This window comes from Ictalurus punctatus, chromosome 14 (genome assembly GCF_001660625.3).
Source record: "Ictalurus punctatus breed USDA103 chromosome 14, Coco_2.0, whole genome shotgun sequence".
Classification (NCBI taxonomy): Eukaryota; Metazoa; Chordata; class Actinopteri; order Siluriformes; family Ictaluridae; genus Ictalurus; species Ictalurus punctatus.
Window position 1 is genome coordinate 25,367,586 of NC_030429.2, and position 17,500 is coordinate 25,385,085.

Genomic DNA, 17,500 nt, shown 5'->3' on the forward strand with positions numbered 1-17,500 from the left:
CCCCTGGAACATAGAGGGTTAAGAGCCTTGCTAAAACACTTTGTAGCATGAATGTAGCGTAAAGCGTGTAACTTCCGCCCTCACCAATCACAGAACTAATGCTGCTGATCCTGCACACATAACAATGCGTTACACCTTAAAGCTTTCTTTGAGTTTGAATAATGAATAGAGCTAATCTAGACCGTTAAAGCTAACCTAGTGAGTGAGAGCTAATCTGTTGAAGCTAACCTAGTGACTGAGAGCTAACCTAGCCTGTTAAAGCTAACTTAGTGCGCGAGAGCTAATCTAGCCCGTTAAAGATAATCTAGTGAGCGAGAGCTAATCGAACCCGTTAAAGATAACCTAGTGAGCGAGAGCTAACCTAGGCCGTTAAAGCTAATCTAGTGAGCGAGAGCTAATCAAGCCCGTTAAAGCTAACCTAGTGAGAGAGAGTTAATTAAACCGGTTAAAGCTAACCTAGTGACCGAGAGCTAATCTAGACTGTTGAAGCTAACCTAGTGAGTGAGAGTTAATCTAGCCCGTTAAAGCTAACCTAGTGAGTCAGAGCTAATCTAGACCATTAAAGATAACCTACTGAGTGAGAGCTAATCTAGACTGTTTAAGTTAACCTAGTGAGCGAGAGCTAATCTAGACTGTTGAAGTTAACCTAGTGAGCGAGAGCTAACCTAGCCCGTTAAAGTTAACCTAGTGAGCGAGCACTAACCTAGCCCATTAAAGTTAACCTAGTGCGCGAGAGCTAATCTAGCCCGTTAAAGCTAACCTAGTGAGTGAGAGCTAATCTAGACCATTAAAGATAACCTACTGAGTGAGAGCTAATCTAGACTGTTGAAGTTAACCTAGTGACCGAGAGCTAATCTAGACTGTTGAAGCTAACCTAGTGAGTGAGAGTTAATCTAGCCCGTTAAAGCTAACCTAGTGAGTCAGAGCTAATCTAGACTGTTGAAGTTAACCTAGTGAGTGAGAGCTAATCTAGACTGTTGAAGTTAACCTAGTGAGCGAGAGCTAACCTAGCCCGTTAAAGTTAACCTAGTGAGCGAGCACTAACCTAGCCCATTAAAGTTAACCTAGTGCGCGAGAGCTAATCTAGCCCGTTAAAGCTAACCTAGTGAGTGAGAGCTAATCTAGACCATTAAAGATAACCTACTGAGTGAGAGCTAATCTAGACTGTTGAAGTTAACCTAGTGACCGAGAGCTAATCTAGACTGTTGAAGCTAACCTAGTGAGAGAGAGATAATCTAGCCCGTTAAAGCTAACCTAGTGAGTCAGAGCTAATCTAGACCATTAAAGATAACCTACTGAATGAGAGCTAATCTAGACTGTTGAAGTTAACCTACTGAGTGAGAGCTAATCTAGACTGTTGAAGTTAACCTAGTGAGCGAGCACTAACCTAGCCCATTAAAGTTAACCTAGTGAGCGAAAGTTAATCTAGACCGTTAAAACTGACCTAGTGAGCGAGAGCTATTCTAGTCTGTTAAAGCTTACCTAGCCTGTTAAATCCCTTCTGAAAAGTCCAGCTTTTTCTGACCAGCTACTAAAGCACAGGCTGAGCTGGTCAAACTGGAAGGCTTTACTAACTTCTAAATGATTTTCCAGCTTCCTTATAACGTCAATAAATGATTGCGATTCCCTAAACAGCTTCCCTATTCCCTATTAGTGAAAGCTAACCTAGCATGTTAGAGCTAACCTAGCCTGGTAAAGCTAACCTAGCCTTTTAGAGCTAACCTAGCCTTTTAAAGCTAACCTAGCCTGTTAAAACTAACCTAGCCTGTTAGCGCTAACCTAACCTGTTATAGCTAACCTAACCTGTTAAAGCCAACCTAGCCTGTTAAAGCTAACCAGGTGAGTGAAATGCATTGAATAAACTTCCAACCTCAGACATAAAACCAAAGTAAACACCTTCTCACGCCTTGGACTGGCCCGTGTTTAAGAATAGACCAATGAACTGAATTAAATGTGTCGTGGTGTTACAGGAAATGTGTATTGGCTCCACAGGACGGCACAATCCCACATTTATTTTTATTTTTACATAAATAATTATAATCTTGCTGTGTTCACTCGTTTTTACAGGTTGGTCAGAGGACGACAGGAAAAGAGGTAAACGATACATTATTCACTATACTACTGCTTCATCCTGCTTTCAGACTGCTGTCTATCCGATTAACATCAGCACTGTTTCTTAAACGCTGAATAGTACATTCAGCTATTCGAGTCAGATTATGTGGGGCGTTTGCCAAACCAGTCCCCGTGGATGAGCTGTTGCTATAGAAATGATAGCGCACTAGTGTGCGAGCTGCTGTTGGGGAAAACTAATCAACACCTAATATTATATTCCCTCTATACTGGAGTGCGGTGTGCTAAAGTTAGCCTGTAGCTACGTTAATATCTAGTAGCTATGTCTATTTGCTGATATGGTTTCCCTCTCACTATGACACTTGGAGTGTAGTGTGTTCTGTGTGGATGATCTGATCATATCTCTTCCCTCCTTCTGTGTGTGTAGTGATGAATGATATAGTCGGTGTGATGTTCTGTAAGGGGTTTATGGAGGAGTCGATGCAGCCGCAGGACATGTACTCACATCGAGCTCTGCGCTACGTGCTAACACGCCTGGCTCACACTTCCATCATGAGGCTCAACTCTACCAGCATGGACAGGGTAGGGAGGCTAGGGAAGGGGACTGAGGAGGGTGCCTGGAGAGGGGTCAGTGTGTAACAAGGTACCTGGTTAAAGCGGTCTTGAAATGAATCACACACACACACACACACCCCATTCCCTCAGAGATTTTAATTCCTTGACACAATTTTCATATCATTTGGTTCGTCATTTGGTTCATATCATTTGGTTCAGAGCTATATACATTGTGCATAAATGTCCAGTAAATGTCAGTCCCTCCAGGATTTTGCAATTTTGCGATCGCAGAAATGAACACAAAACCAAGCAAACGCCGCAATATTCTGAGGAACTTGCGATTTTGAAAAAAATTACCGCAGATTTTCCGCAGATTTCGGGCCGAGACGCGTCATGTGGCGTTCAGCCGAAGCCGTCTTCAATTAGCATGCTTCGAACACGAGTACAGATAGGTCTCGTTTACCGACAAACATCACGACGAAAGACCGTGCAAAACTCTTTAGTGCGATCGCGATTTCGCCAATTCGAGTAGTTTTCCGCAAAAACGCATAAAAATCGATGCAAATTTTTTTTTTTTTAATCTTCAGAAAAATCGAGCGTTTTTAGCCACAACAGTCACAAAAATACTCTGCATAATTCTGTACGGACGAAAACGTATTTAACACATATTAACACATCTGACATTAAAACGAATAAATGTTAAAGCAAATGTTGACTTAGGAAATGTGAGGGTTTTTTTACAGCGTGTATTTACAGAAACAAAGTGAGCACCATGTGTACAATGTATATATGTACACGGGTTGTGTGTGTGTGTGTGTGGGTGTGTGTATATATATCTCCATGTCCATGATGCTCATGTGCAGATGTATGACCTGATGACGATGGCGTTTAAGTATCAGATCGCCCTCTGTCCTCGGCCACGAGACTTACTGCTCGTCTCATTCAACCACATGGACGGGGTTCGGGAGCTCGTTAAAGACAATCCCCGCCTCGTTAACCTCATCAACGAGGCACAGCGTCTCATCATAGAGGTACCACCTATACAGCACTACATTTCTCATTCAGGATGCTTTCACATTTTCCGTTAGTGTGGTCAAACCGTGCTGTGAACACTTAAGGTAGATTCACACTTACAGCGATTTTATCAATGCAAGTCGCCAGTCGCTGTACTATGGCGTTCCTACTACTGGTTTCCATAGTAACATTTATCAGTGGGTGGCACAACTAGCATTCCACTTTTGTCAATGAACCAGGTTTTTTACCACTAAAATGAAACATTCTAGAGGAAGAGAGTTTGTATATAAAATTCACCAGCGTATATATATGCATCATATCCTACGAGATGAAGGAGAAGCAGCGTGTGCAAGCGCAAGCGCCGGACTGTCTGGGTCCACGAAACAATTCGTACGCGACACGTACGCTCTACTGTCTTCACTCCTATTGGTGGTCGCTGCACAGAGTCACTCCAAATTTGCATAAAGTTAACGTTTTCTCATCTTTGACGCGTCACTGGACACGCCCACATCTAATCAGCAGAAGTCGCCGGCTCTCATTGAAAATGAATGGTCTCGGGTGTGAACCTACCTTCAGCTGTGGACCAAAACAGCCTTCAATCTCAGGCTGAACCAAAGTTTATTGGGTTGGATTGGATTGGATTAGATTAGATTTAGTGCAATCATACGGTCACATAGGGCGAAACATGATTTTGATCATGATTTTGTTTCTCACTTTGTTTTAGATGTACACTCCTTTATCAGACGGCGAGTTTCAGCTCATACGCCAGACGCTCCTCGCTTTCTTTCAGGACATGCGCGTCAGGGTGAGGTTTGTTTTATGGAAAATGCTTAAAATGTTAGAAAATGTTCACGAGTTGTTTTGTATAAGTATACAGTGTTTAAAGAAATGTTTTTGTTTCAGTTTACACATCAGCAGATGATTTGTTTTCGGTTTATAATGACATTGAGAGCAGAATAAACGGAAATACGGTCAGTGTAACACAGTACAGGAAATGTAACACTTTATTGAGAAATTTAGTGTCCTTGTGTGAGATTCGAAAGGAAAATCTCTCTCTCTTTTTTTTTTTTTATAATTTGTCTGCAAGAAATTTAAGTAAAAAACAAACCACAATCGAAAACAACACTAAACTGACAGAATTTTTTTTTTGAAAAGAACCAAAACTAAACACTCAATTTTTTTCTTTGTTGTTTGCGGATATGAAGTAAGTTGGGGGCACTTGTAAAGTTATTGGATATTAATATTTATCACATGAATGAATGGAGATAATATAATATATTGGACCCTTTTTAGTTACTTCTGTCACGATGAACAGCCAACTGTGAAGACAAACACACTGTCTATTGTCTTGAGGGTGCACAAACTTTTGCACTCGACTTTACATACAGTCCTAGAAGGAATGCAAAAGCTCTCTCGAGGTTGATTTGAACAGGCAGAGCTTTTATAGAGGAAATATTTGGCATCCTAAGCAACATCCCTGTAGTAGAGGTGAGTTCAACACACTGATCCATGGCTAGCTGTGACGTTCCTTCTCCCAGGTGTCCATTTTCCTGAAGGAGAATCTCCAGAACGCAGACGGGAGTTTTGCAATCCCGACGTCTGGGCCGGTGCCTCACGGCTCTGAAGTTCCCGGATTAATCAGGTAGTCAGTGCTTCTTCTTCTTCTTTCTTTTTTCTTTTCTTTTTTTTTAACCTGTGAGCTATTTTCATAGATACAGTATATAGACCGATTTATACACATTTCCTACAAATGATACTTCAAGCAGCATTTGTTTAAATTGAAAGAATTTTCTAGAACGTTCACAGTGCGGCAGAATCCAGTCCAACCACAGAGCTGTTAACCCTCTACTGCATGAATTATTAAGATAAGATAAGATAAAAATTTTATTGATCCCACACCGGCTTACAGCAGCTCAATGACACACCACAGATAAGATAGACAGAAAAAAGTATATAGGAACAGAAAAATAACAATAATAGTCGTAAAAAATTATGATCATAATGGTAATATGTACACTATGAACACCTCAGTGTGTGTATAAGAATATGAATATATACAGATGAGTAGCACCTCGTTTATTTACAGAATAGTGACAAATGCAGTATTGCACAGTTCACAGTAGTGAGTGAGCAACAAATAGTAATAAATGAATAAAAATGATTTTATGGATTTTTATTATTTGAAATAGTTCGAGTAAGCTGTTGCCATATGGCAACAATGTGCAGTGAGGGAATGTATCCCCCATATCAAGGGCCCAACAGTGGCAGCTTGGCAGCGCTGAGGCTTGAACGCCCGACCTTCCGGTCAGTAACCCAGAGCCTTAACCACCAAGCCACAACTCCCCCCCTTGGACCTCTTAAGCACTCTTGGAACGCCGCTCGACCAATCAGAATAGTAGAGGGGAACTAACAGTTGTGTAAACACATATAAAACTACGCTTTCGTTCTCTCAGGTATGTTAACAGCCGAGGCAGGCTGGTGAGGAGGCGCGAGTTCGTGAGTGGAGGCAGCTACACCAGCACCGTGAGAGACGCTTCATTCGACGTGTCCGGAGACCGAGTGACACGTCTGGGCACTAACATGTAAACACCACATGGATTATTTACCCCGTGTGACACTAAACTATTCCAACAACACCACTGTGTCAAAAACACCCACAAACCTGAATCATGTGTGGAACGTTTCCATAAAGTTCTCCTCCATTTGCACTCAGTTCTTCTCTTGAGGAGTTTGTGTGAACTCTGTACTCGTGCAGGTACGGTGTGAGCTCAGCCGAGGACACCCACACGTCAGGAAGCTCCAAACACACCTGTAAACGCCAACAGGTAAACGTACGCCTTCATCCAGACACGACGGCCTTATTTCGTATTATTTACATGTTTATGAACATGTCAGGTGTGTGTGTGTGTGTGTGTGTTGAGCAGGTTTGCGATGATCCTAACCCTCTGGCTAAAGCAGAGCTGAACCTGTTAGCCAAGCTGATGGGACAGATGGAGGTTTGGGATTCGGTTGGTGCTGATGGAGGGATGAGAGTGAATCTGTTCCCCTCCGACCAGGAAGAGGACGAGGAGTGAGTACACGTCAGCTCTGAGCTTTAAGGCCAGAGATTTTTACGCGTGTTTCAGTGCTTGCGTAAGATCAGCCGCACGTGTAGAAACAGTACGATCTGGTTTAGATGCTTTTCATCCGCGCGAGGAGAGCGGAAAAACGCTACGGATTTCTTAACTTTACGCAAACACTGGCGAAGTGAATATCGGCCAATCACGTGGCTCGGATCGTGTCACGAGTCGCTGTCATGAGCGCCTGACTTTGTGTGAAAGTTGTGGCTGAGTTCCAAGGGATTCATTCTATTTAACCACTATGTTCCTTCCATTTTAGATGGGTTCAACAATACTTCGTTTACGTTGAAGCAAACCTTAGTCTCAAACTTTAATTCGTAACGAATTCTGTTTGTTTAAAAAGTTGTCCGTGTTACGCACGTGTTTGGTGTCCGCAGAAATTCTAACGAGACGTCGTACGATCCAGGAACACCTTTTCATATCCTGTAAGAGTTCTTTCACGAGTTTCGTACCTGCGTTTTTCCGTTCCACCTCTAAAGGACCGGAAACATGTTATCGCTTAAACAGAGGAAAATCTGTAATACCGCCGTCGTCTCGCCGTTCACATGTCGTCTTCGGAATTTGACGATCGTATGCGAGACACGGTAAAATCAATATACTCAGCAAGAGGAAATGCTACTGTAAGGTTTTGTAATGAACATGTACGCACACAGCGAGGACCGAACTTCTGAGACCGCGTTGAAAACTTTATTGGTTCTGACATGATTTATCTTGATTTCATTTTTTATGGGACAAAACCCTGCCATTTTTAAGAGGAGTGTGTGGACTTGTTATATCCATTGTATTATTATGGTAAAAGTGCGTGCTGTTTGAGGCACTCTGACTGTTGAAGTGTGTCTCTACAGGGGAAGGTTATCAGCGGCGGACGAGGCGTGCGGTGTGGTGAGCATTCAGGCTGTGAAGGTGAGTCACGGCCCCGAGGCGACCTTTCAGATTTGCATATTTACTGTGTGTGTTTTTCTATTGTGATGCCGGGATGGGTGGAGGATGTTTATGCAGGCTCGTGGAGCTCCTTCGCCTTGAGCTAAGACTGTTTCACCTCCTGTCACACACGCGTTAACTCTGAACACACTCCTCTCAGACATGTTGTGCTCTGAATATGAGTAAAATGTCAGTGTGGAGATTATGAAACCACCAGACCTGAGGATCCTGCTGTCCTCTCTTGTCTTCTCATTGGTTCTCTTCTCATTGGCTCTCTTCTCATTGGTTCTCTTCTCTTCTCATTGGTTCTCTTCTCTTCTCATTGGTTCTGTTCTCTTCTCATTGGTTCTGTCCTCTTCTCATTGGTTCTGTTCTCTTCTCATTGGTTCTGTTCTCTTCTCATTGGTTCTCTTGTCATTGTTTCTCTTCTCCTCCCTTCTCTTTTCTTCTCATTGGTTCTCTTCTCTTCTCATTGGTTCTCTTCTCTTCTCTTGTCTTCTCTTTTCTTCTCATTGGTTCTCTTTTCTTCTCATTGGTTCTCTTCTCTTTTCTCTTTTCTTCTCATTCTCTTCTCTTCGTTTCTTTTCTCATCTCCTCTCGTGTCTTTCTCTTCTCATTATTTCTCGTCTCTTCTCATTGTTTTTCTTCTCTTCTTCTCTATTCTCTTATTGGCTCTTTTCTCGTTGTTTCGTCTCTCCTCACTTCTCTTCTCGTCTCTCTTCATTGTTTCTCTTCTCATTGTTTCTCCTCACTTCTCTTCTCCTCACTTCTCTTCTCCTCACTTCTCTTCTCCTCTCTCCTCTTCTCCTCACTTCTCTTCTCCTCTCTCCTCTTCTCCTCACTTCTCTTCTCCTCTCCTCTCCTCTCCTCTCTAACACGCTTCACCTTCAGAGGAAGCTCTTTAGGGCAACATGTTTAGCTGTAGAGTGGAATCAGGCGTGTCCGAGTGTAATTACCAAAGTAATCACTTTGTTTACTTTGCCGATGATTTCGTCTAGAGCTGTGTAAGAGCGCGGCAGAAACGAGATCACACGTGACCTACAGGCTCGAATTTCCCTAATCTGCTTAAAAAAACATTAAGTTCTCCGTGACGTTTGTCTAAATGATCTAAATCAGCATGTTATTAAACCGTTTTATTATCCACAGTGCACAGCACACACTTTAATACGTAAACATGTTCAAATGAGAGACTTTAGAGAGGAATAACATTTAAAATGCAACCATTTTATTAAGCCAAGAGCCAGGGCTGAATTAGATGTGTTCATTTAGAGTACACACACACACACACACACAAACACACACACACACACACGTCCATGAAGCATTTCCGACTGTGTATTAGAGGACTGTGTGTTTATTCTCAGGCCGACACCGAGCTGACCCGCATCGCCGCCCAGTTCACCGATCAGGATGAAGCCGAGAGACCCAGCGACAAAGGAGAAGATCTGCTGGCCATGATGGATGAACTCTAAAGCAAAAAGAAATCTCTCTTACAGAAATATCACGCACATTTCACGTGTGATCATATGTTCTTACACGTGTGAACACATGAAATTCCAACACCGAACTCAAGTTAAAGTGAGACAGCATGTGAGTAAAATGTAATGAATAAAACCACATGGGGCAATATGACAGTTACGCCATTTGTTTAAAAATCACGTGGGGGAAAAAACCCACGTGAAACGTCTGCATGTGAAGACGCGTGAAAAAAACCAGGGGTGTAAATCTCTCATGTGAAGTCTGTGTGATGTTTCTGTGAGGAATTTACTGTTTCACACACTGCTCGCTTTATTTTAATAGCGTTTGATTTGCTCGTTACGGTTAGAGATGGCACGATACCACGTTTTCATTTCCTGTAACGGTTCTGAAACCTTGAGTATCAGCAAATACCGACTCTTAGAGAATAATACGCTTTTTTTTTAACCTGAAGCATTTTTAAAAATTAACAAATACAGAATTTACGTCGCTAAAAACACGATTTGCACAAAACCATAGCTTTCACAGAAAAATAACTTTATATTATTATATATAAATATAATAAAGTATCAATTCTCTTTATATGTAAACATTTCCAGCTTATGTATGTCTTCTCCAAATCCAATTCCAAACGTTTCCATTAGTTACAGGATCAGATTAAATTCATATCCCTACCACTGTTTTTGTTGGAATCGGCCGGATAGCGATACTGTGTGCGGTCACTAGTTACATTGCTACAATCTGTATGTTGTTGTTACATATTTAAATAAAGTTAGTCTGTAAAATTCATTTTCTATTTTTATAATCAGTGAGTTATTGTAATGGTTGAATCAAACAAATAAGAAAATGGGAAAATCGTACATGACATAACTGTGACAACCAAGGGTATTTAATTGTTTGTTTGTTTAAGTTGAATGCATGATATGTTAAACACAACGTATTCTTCTATTCATCTGTATAAAGTATTGATATAGGATTAAATTTGTGTCGGTATGAAGGTATCGGAGATAATACTTAATAAATCTGACAGAGAATAAAACAAACGATATGAAACGGTAAAACTTTACCCGTGGCACAAATTTAATTCCATACCATACATTTATGTCTGTAGAAAATAAAATAAATAAAAAAAAGACGTCTCAAAAATTAATTCAATAAATAAATAAAGAATCGAATCTGAACTGTTCAAACTGCAATTTGGTCTGCGACCGCTAGAGGCAGCAGCGCGCGTCGGCGATAAATGACGTCACCACCCAACACGGAAGTAGGAGGCGGAGAAACGGGATTGTTGTGAAAAATGTTAAAGCGGATGGAAAAACGCCAAATCAGGTAACGAGAAAAATCCATTAGAGGCATTTTGTACCGAGTATTGCGTGTTTTAAACACGTTTAGATAATCGAAGAATGTAAAAAGAATTCAAGTCCATTAGTTAAACATTTTGATCAGGTTGAATTTTTGGTGAAAAAGCCCGCGTTGTAGCCTGTGCGAATCCTAAACGGACATGTAGTGCACTAGGTAGGGCGCATCGTAGAGGTGCAATAGTGCGGAATGTAGTGCGCTTCTATAGGGAGGAGAGAGTTTAAGGACAGGACCGTGGTAGTTAATAAGACCGTGTTGTTTCAAATAGACGTGCAGTTGCTGTTATACTACACTGGTGGCTGTGAGCTTGTTAGCTGTATTAGCTTCACATTTAGGAGTGTGAACGAGTCATTTGTATGATTGAATGTTTTTATATATTTTTTTTTTTATTTAAACTGTTAATTCAGGATCTCCCTGTTAAAACATTATTTCGAGTGAAAATAATAATGGTGTGAGAATGCTCAAACTTTCTCACACTGGTCCTACTGAGTGTTTGTTGTTGTGAAAACTTTGTCACTGATATATTGGGGTATGCTGAAAGTAAGTTTTATAGTAAATTAATTTATACTCTGTCACCATCTTACAGCTCCAGGGTATACAGAGCTTCTTTAACGTGTTCTGGTGTTTCCTCGTGTGGGTTTCCCCCGGGGTTCTCTGGTTTCCTCCATCTTCCTAAAAACCTCCCAGTAGGTGGATCGGCTATGATAAATTACCCCCAGTGTAAATCAGCTTCTCCGGGATTTCACAATCACGGAAATCAAGCAAACTCCGCAGTACTCAGAGGAGTATTTTAAAAAATAAATTGCATTTGTGTACAAAGCTTGAATGCCCCTTTCTTATGTAAAATAAATAGCCTAAATATTCTCTAAGAAATTCTCTGTCCGTTGGTTGTAAATCTTTTTTTTTTTTCGTTTAATTTAAATATTGTTGCAGTTTGTTTAAAACCCATTAAGGAGGCAAAAGTTTTGCACGTAACGATAGGAAATGTGTTCACACACACTCCGAGAATCACTGAGTGATTAGTTATTAGTGTAATGTGTATATATAATACATAAATGTGGATTTCCTATACGGAAGCCAATACGATAAGTGGAACGCTAATTCTATTCCAGTCTTGATTTTATTCAGTAAACTGTATTTGCATGTTTAATTGATGCAGTTTATACGTGTGTGTGTGTGTGTGTGTGATTGTAATTGTGATCGTGTCGCCACCGTGTAGCGGATAATCGATGGCGACTCAGTCGCTCGCCGAGCGCACCATCTCGGAGAACAGCCTGGTGGTGCTGCTGCAGGGTCTGCACGGTCAGGTGACCACGGTGGAGCTGCGGGACGAGAGCACGGCCCGGGGTCGCGTCCTCAACGTGGACGCCTTCATGAACGTGCGTCTGGAGGACGTCTTGTACCGGGACAGACGAGGGAACGTCTCGGAGATGGCCGACCTGTTCGTGACCGGCCGTAACGTGCGCTACGTCCACATTCCTGACCACGTGGATATCGTAGACACCATACAGACCCAGCTGGAGAAGATCCACCGAGTGCGCTGCTTCACTGAGAAAGGGAGGAAGGAGTACAGCAAGAAGAAAAAAGGCTTTCCTCAATCGGCTCACGCAGCCTCCGAAACACACACGCAGGCGCAACTCCAATAAAACATACAATACTTAAGTTAAATGTTATTGTTTAATATTCAGTTAATCTTTGGAGAATATATTACAATCTTGGAATAAAAAAAAAGTTCTATTGTATTTATCTCGTAAAGGTTCTCGTAAAAGTGGAACCCTACAACAGAGAGTTCTGCGTTTCCCTTTCAGTGAGGTTTCCATATAGAACTGCTTCAGGAACCTTTTAAGAACCTTCAACCTTACTTTTTTTTGGGTTTCCAAGAACGTTAATCTTTCGCATGACTTTTTTTTTTTTGCATAACTGAGAATGTGTGAGGAACATTCTAATGACGTTGCAAAGATAACCGTTATTGCAACAGATGTTTTTAGAATATGTTAGGAATGTTATATTTGGATTTATACTTTACCCTCATCCTTATACCTTAATGGAACCTGTTGACTAGTTTACTGTACGTTCTTGTAACGTTTGCACACAACTACAGTAGAACGTACAATTCGTTCATTCATCTTCAGTGACCGTCTTTATCCTGTCAGAGTCACAGTAGAACAATATAATATTATATTATAAATTAAATGTTATTGTGTGTGTGTGTATAGATAGATATAAAAATATAGATAGATGGAGATATAAAGATACAAATAGGTAGATATATAAATAGATAGATAGATCTAAAGTAAAAACTGATTTGTTCATCCACAATGCTGTGGGATCGCGCTAAGCTTTAGCTGCCTCAACATGGTGTTATGTCGAGTACGCGGGAAAATAAGTCGTGATCATGAGAAAACGAACGGGGGGAATAATGCTTGGCCTCTTAGGGCATCTGTAAAAACAGGTTCTATTCAGCATTTATCTCAAAGGTTGTCTTAAATGTAGAAGAACCCTACAATTTAGGGCTAAGAGTCAGTCCTTCCAGGATTTTGCGATGGCAGAAATGAACGCAAAATCAAGGAAACTCCGGAATATTCGGAGGAGCTTGGAATTTTTCAAAATTAAAGCAGATTTTAAGCGGATTCAGGCCGAGACGCATCGAGTACAGCTAAAAGGTCTTGTTTACCAACAAACATCACTGAGAATTTTTTATAAAAACTCAGCGAAATCCTGTACAGACTGGCTCCAAGTTTCCCTTTCAGTGAAGTTTCTTAACAGAACTATTTTCGGAACCTTTAACCATCCAAAGGAACCTTGAGGAACGTTTTGTTTCTAGGTGGATGTTTTTAGAACGTTGCAGGAACGTTATATTCGAACTTCTCGACCAGAGAACGTTCTAATAATGTTTCGGTTGGATTGTTGGACGTTTCTCACAAATGGTGGTGGAACTGTAGTGGATGATGTGGTGAGCGATGCCCGTATGTTGCTCATTAGCCACCGAAACACCGAGTTTAGTCTATAAAGTCTCATCAGAAGATCAAGAGGTATGTCGCTCTCATCTCCGCCGCCGTGCTATTGTCTGCGTCTGAGGTTTCAGAGTTAACAGCTGGAGCTGTTGTGGCAGAGCTGATGGTTAATCTCCACATAATAACAGAGTGTGAGTTCCTGTTCACACTCACAGCCCGGTAAAAACAACACTATTTCCAGCAACAGGAACAATAAAAAACTCAATCGTATGAAGGAAATATGAAGGGGATTTAGTTATTCTTGGGCAATGGGAAGGCTGTAAAGCGTGACTTTATGATAATTGTACATAAATACAACATGATGTAATTGTAGCTTTAGCATTTATTAATCCGTAGATAGAACTCAAGGTGTGTTGGACTTGGGCTGCGGCTGGATGAAACCGATCGACGAGAGTTGCCGCTTGCAGTCAGGGGGGAGGAGTCGTCACGTCGGACACGTTCTCAGATAAACAGACGTTTGAGTTTTACACGTAGTAACCAGAAACACTTTTCACTGAAGAGGTTAATACAGCGCCTGTGTGTTCAAGAAGAAAGTGCGACGTAAGCCTGTATTATTTAAAAACCAATGAAGTGGGGTCTGTATTTTGATCAATATAACATTAAGATGACATAAAAGGGTTTTTACTGTTATAAAAAATACAGATTTGTGAGACTTAGAGGAACTGAAGGTGTCAGAACGTGAAAAGGACGTCATGGTTGACGTCGTTGAGTCTGTCTAATCGTGAAATCGCTGTGTCATCATCAGAGCTTGTGCAGCCGCTCTGGAGAAGCTGCGTTGCTGAGGGAGCCGGCTGCTCTCATATCGCTGTCGCGGCACTTTGATTGCATGCGTCATGGTGACGTGGCGTCTGCACCGTCTCAAGTCGGGCAAAAATTCCACGTAAAGCCGAACAAACCTTTTATCTTGACTGATTTTTCAACTGTCTAGATATTTGGCCCCACCTCTTGCCTTGTTTAGCCATTCACCTGGCCCAGCCGCTTAGCTTTCCTGATCTATATACCTGCCCACCCTCCTCAGCTCTCGAGAGTCATACGTCTGTCCCTGCCCCTCAGATTTCCAGATCTACACACCTGGCCGCTCCCCACACTCACTAGATTTATATACCTGGCCCCTCCCCTCAGCTTTCAAAAGTCATACACCTGGCCCTGCCCCCCACACTCACTAGATTTATATACCTGGCCGCTCCCCTCAGCTTTCGAGAGTCATGCACCTGGCCCTGCCCCCCACACTCACTAGATTTATATACCTGGCCGCTCCCCTCAGCTTTCGAAAGTCATACACCTGGCCCTGCCCCCCACACTCACTAGATTTATATACCTGGCCGCTCCCCTCAGCTTTCGAAAGTCATACACCTGGCCCTGCCCCCCACACTCACTAGATTTATATACCTGGCCGCTCCCCTCAGCTTTCGAAAGTCATACACCTGGCCCTGCCCCCCACACTCACTAGATTTATATACCTGGCCGCTCCCCTCAGCTTTCGAAAGTCATACACCTGGCCCTGCCCCCCACACTCACTAGATTTATATACCTGGCCCCTCCCATCAGCTCTCGGGTCATACACCTGGCCCCGCCCATCAGCTCTTACCTGCAATTTAAATATGATTTATAAACATGAATGTAAACAGAAAAATAGCCAAAAGTATGACTATTCCTACTGGAAGTCTTTTAAAGTATCATTTGCCCCGAATGGAATATAAGGGATTAATGATCCTGCTAAGTGCATGTCTGATGTACCGTGAGCAGGCTTGGGGAGTAACGGAGTACGTGTAACGGTGTTACGTAATCACGATACAAAAAACAGGTAGCTGTAATCTGTTACAGTTACGTCAGAAAACAAAATAATCAGATTACAGGTACATTTTGTAAAAAAGCATCTAAATTTGAGAAAATGTCCAGGATGCGGCTTTAGTTTTATGTGTTTATGGTCTAATACTGATGTGTTTATGGTCTAATACTGCATGATGTGTGCACATGTTTGCATTGCTTTAACCCCTCTCTGTAAGTCCCGCCTTCTCGCACACTGATTGGTCCATTATAAAAGACTTGCAGCAACTATTGGCCAAATTCCTCTCAACCGTTACCCTACTCTCAGCAAACGCACAAAGGTGAATCGCTGTTGTGTTCGACATCAAACAGTTACTTTACAACAGCAGCAAATAACAGCTGTCCTGACCATATAAAGTCATTTTTATTTTCGTGTTATTACATTGCTTCGTATTACATCGTCATTCAAATGTGTAAATGATATTTTATTCCGTGGACATTCAAAAGAATGTAGGAAAAAATTTCAGACAGTTTTATTTATATATGTATATTTATGTGATGCTAATAGTGTGTCTTCTTCAGTGTATTAAAGTCTGCATTCGTAGTAGCACTGTTTTGAATGCTGTTAAGACCCCACAAAAAAAAAAAAAGGGTCTCCTCTTTTTGGAAAACTGGAATATGGTAACGTTCATGATGTAATGTTTCCCGCATCAGGGACAGTGATCTTTTATTTATTTATTTATTTATTTATTTATTTATTTATTTATTTATTTTATTAAAACAAATCCAAACATTGAACATGTTTAAGCTCTAAAATAAGCTTTTAATAAAAGTATTTTAGTTCATATTGCTTTTCTCTTGACTTTATTTACACGTGGTCTTGAAGTAATCCAAAAATAATCCGATTACATTACTTTCATTTTGTGAGACTTGGATTAAATTTTTTATGAAGTCATTTATAACTGTAACGGAATACAATTTTAAAGTAACCCTCCCGACCCTGTGTGTGAGTTAATAGTTCAGAATCTATTCAGGCATCTTAACTAATTTATGCTAGCCAGTTTATTCCCAGCATGCCCTGCTCCAGCTGGAGTCCCATGTACCACAACAATAAAGTCATAGTTCAACACCTGGCAGAGTAAAAATAGGTGTGCACCGAACCTCGTCTTGTGATCATTTTTAACGCTAATTGCTAATGCTAGAGCGGGTTTTATGGCACCAGTCCCACATGTGTGTATGTAGAGCATGCTTCTATAACTGACCTAAACACAAAGAGCTCTTTTAGTGGCAGAGGCAGGCTGCGTGCCCACTGCCGACCTCCACAGCTATTTCCTGCTCCACCCTCACAGTTTGGCTCTGAACTTTCACTCTCTCTGTTTCTCTCAGTCCAGTGAATGTCAACATCGACTGATTCAGTTTTCTGTATACAGTAATGATCTTCATACAGGCATGTACGCTTAAAGTCTCCGTAGAACAGAGAGTCAAATATTAATGTTTGTATGATACCTAATATTCTGTCAAATATTAAGTCTGAAATTCTTACATTGTAAACATTTTGAGCTATTTAAAATTGTTTAATATATTAATTTTAACATAATTTGATGTCACACACAATGGATCATTTAACCAAATTCAACCAAAACTGGCTCTCGGACAAGTTCTAACCTGCGTCTGGCAGTGATTCCGAAGCCCACTGCATACTATACCATACATTTTTAGTCTTAAACATGCCGCACAATGGTATGACCACTACAGAAGAGGATGTCGTTTTCATACTGTTCTCTACACACGTATAAATTATGTTTACATTTGAGACCTTATTCATGGGTGATGGGTTAGGGTTAGCTTAGCTTGACAACAGCGGCAGCCATTTTGTCACAGAACTCCAACATTTATTATCCTCACCTCTGGTCATGAGCTGTAGGAAAGAGTAAGGTTAAGAGTGTAGAAGAAGTGGCAACGTGAGCAGCCTTCTTTATGCTCGCATGTGCAGTGTTATCCACTAGATGGCATGTGAGAGCCAGAACATCCCTGCGTATCAGGTTTCCAAGTCGAGTTGTAAAATATTTAGCGATATTACACACAGCGTTTCTCAGTGTACACAGGCTGTCCATTCCACTGTTGGAATAGAAATGGACTTATTGGATATTTTCAGTAAGTGTAAACGAATTCATTATTTTATCGCCTGTTATAAGATGTCAGGAC

General features: G+C 41.3%; 2 protein-coding genes and 1 long non-coding RNA gene across 6 annotated transcripts in view; 2 read left to right on the forward strand and 1 right to left on the reverse strand.

The window, feature by feature from the left end:
- Positions 1-10,297, forward strand: part of oscp1a (organic solute carrier partner 1a) — an 11,119-nt gene extending 822 nt beyond the window's left edge. For both annotated transcript variants that reach the window (XM_017484581.3, XM_017484582.3), the window contains 10 exons: positions 2,068-2,094; positions 2,498-2,652; positions 3,489-3,656; positions 4,364-4,444; positions 5,178-5,281; positions 6,093-6,221; positions 6,395-6,464; positions 6,564-6,709; positions 7,604-7,661; positions 9,044-10,297. In XM_017484581.3, coding sequence (XP_017340070.1) covers positions 2,068-2,094; positions 2,498-2,652; positions 3,489-3,656; positions 4,364-4,444; positions 5,178-5,281; positions 6,093-6,221; positions 6,395-6,464; positions 6,564-6,709; positions 7,604-7,661; positions 9,044-9,151 — 1,046 coding nt within the window. In that variant the 3' untranslated portion in view covers positions 9,152-10,297. The remainder of the gene's footprint in view (positions 1-2,067; positions 2,095-2,497; positions 2,653-3,488; positions 3,657-4,363; positions 4,445-5,177; positions 5,282-6,092; positions 6,222-6,394; positions 6,465-6,563; positions 6,710-7,603; positions 7,662-9,043) is intronic.
- On the reverse strand, positions 4,709-8,802 carry LOC128634967 (uncharacterized). The gene is made up of 3 exons (XR_008397881.1): positions 7,899-8,802; positions 6,302-6,448; positions 4,709-5,339 (listed from the first exon to the last, which is right to left on the reverse strand). It is a non-coding gene; the product is annotated as an uncharacterized LOC128634967 (long non-coding RNA).
- Positions 10,298-10,379: 82 nt separating the features above from the next.
- lsm10 (LSM10, U7 small nuclear RNA associated) lies at positions 10,380-12,256 on the forward strand. Of its 3 annotated transcripts, none has more exons than XM_017484584.3 (2): positions 10,380-10,484; positions 11,734-12,256. In XM_017484584.3, the coding sequence occupies exon 2, from the start codon at positions 11,744-11,746 to the stop codon at positions 12,158-12,160; it is 417 nt and encodes a 138-aa protein (XP_017340073.1). In that variant the 5' UTR covers positions 10,380-10,484; positions 11,734-11,743; the 3' UTR covers positions 12,161-12,256. The 3 variants fall into 3 exon arrangements, with proteins under 3 accessions (XP_017340073.1, XP_017340074.1, XP_047015926.1); XM_017484585.3 differs by lacking the exon at positions 10,380-10,484 and adding an exon at positions 10,798-11,054; XM_047159970.2 differs by lacking the exon at positions 10,380-10,484 and adding an exon at positions 11,100-11,200.
- Positions 12,257-17,500: the final 5,244 nt, after the last annotated feature.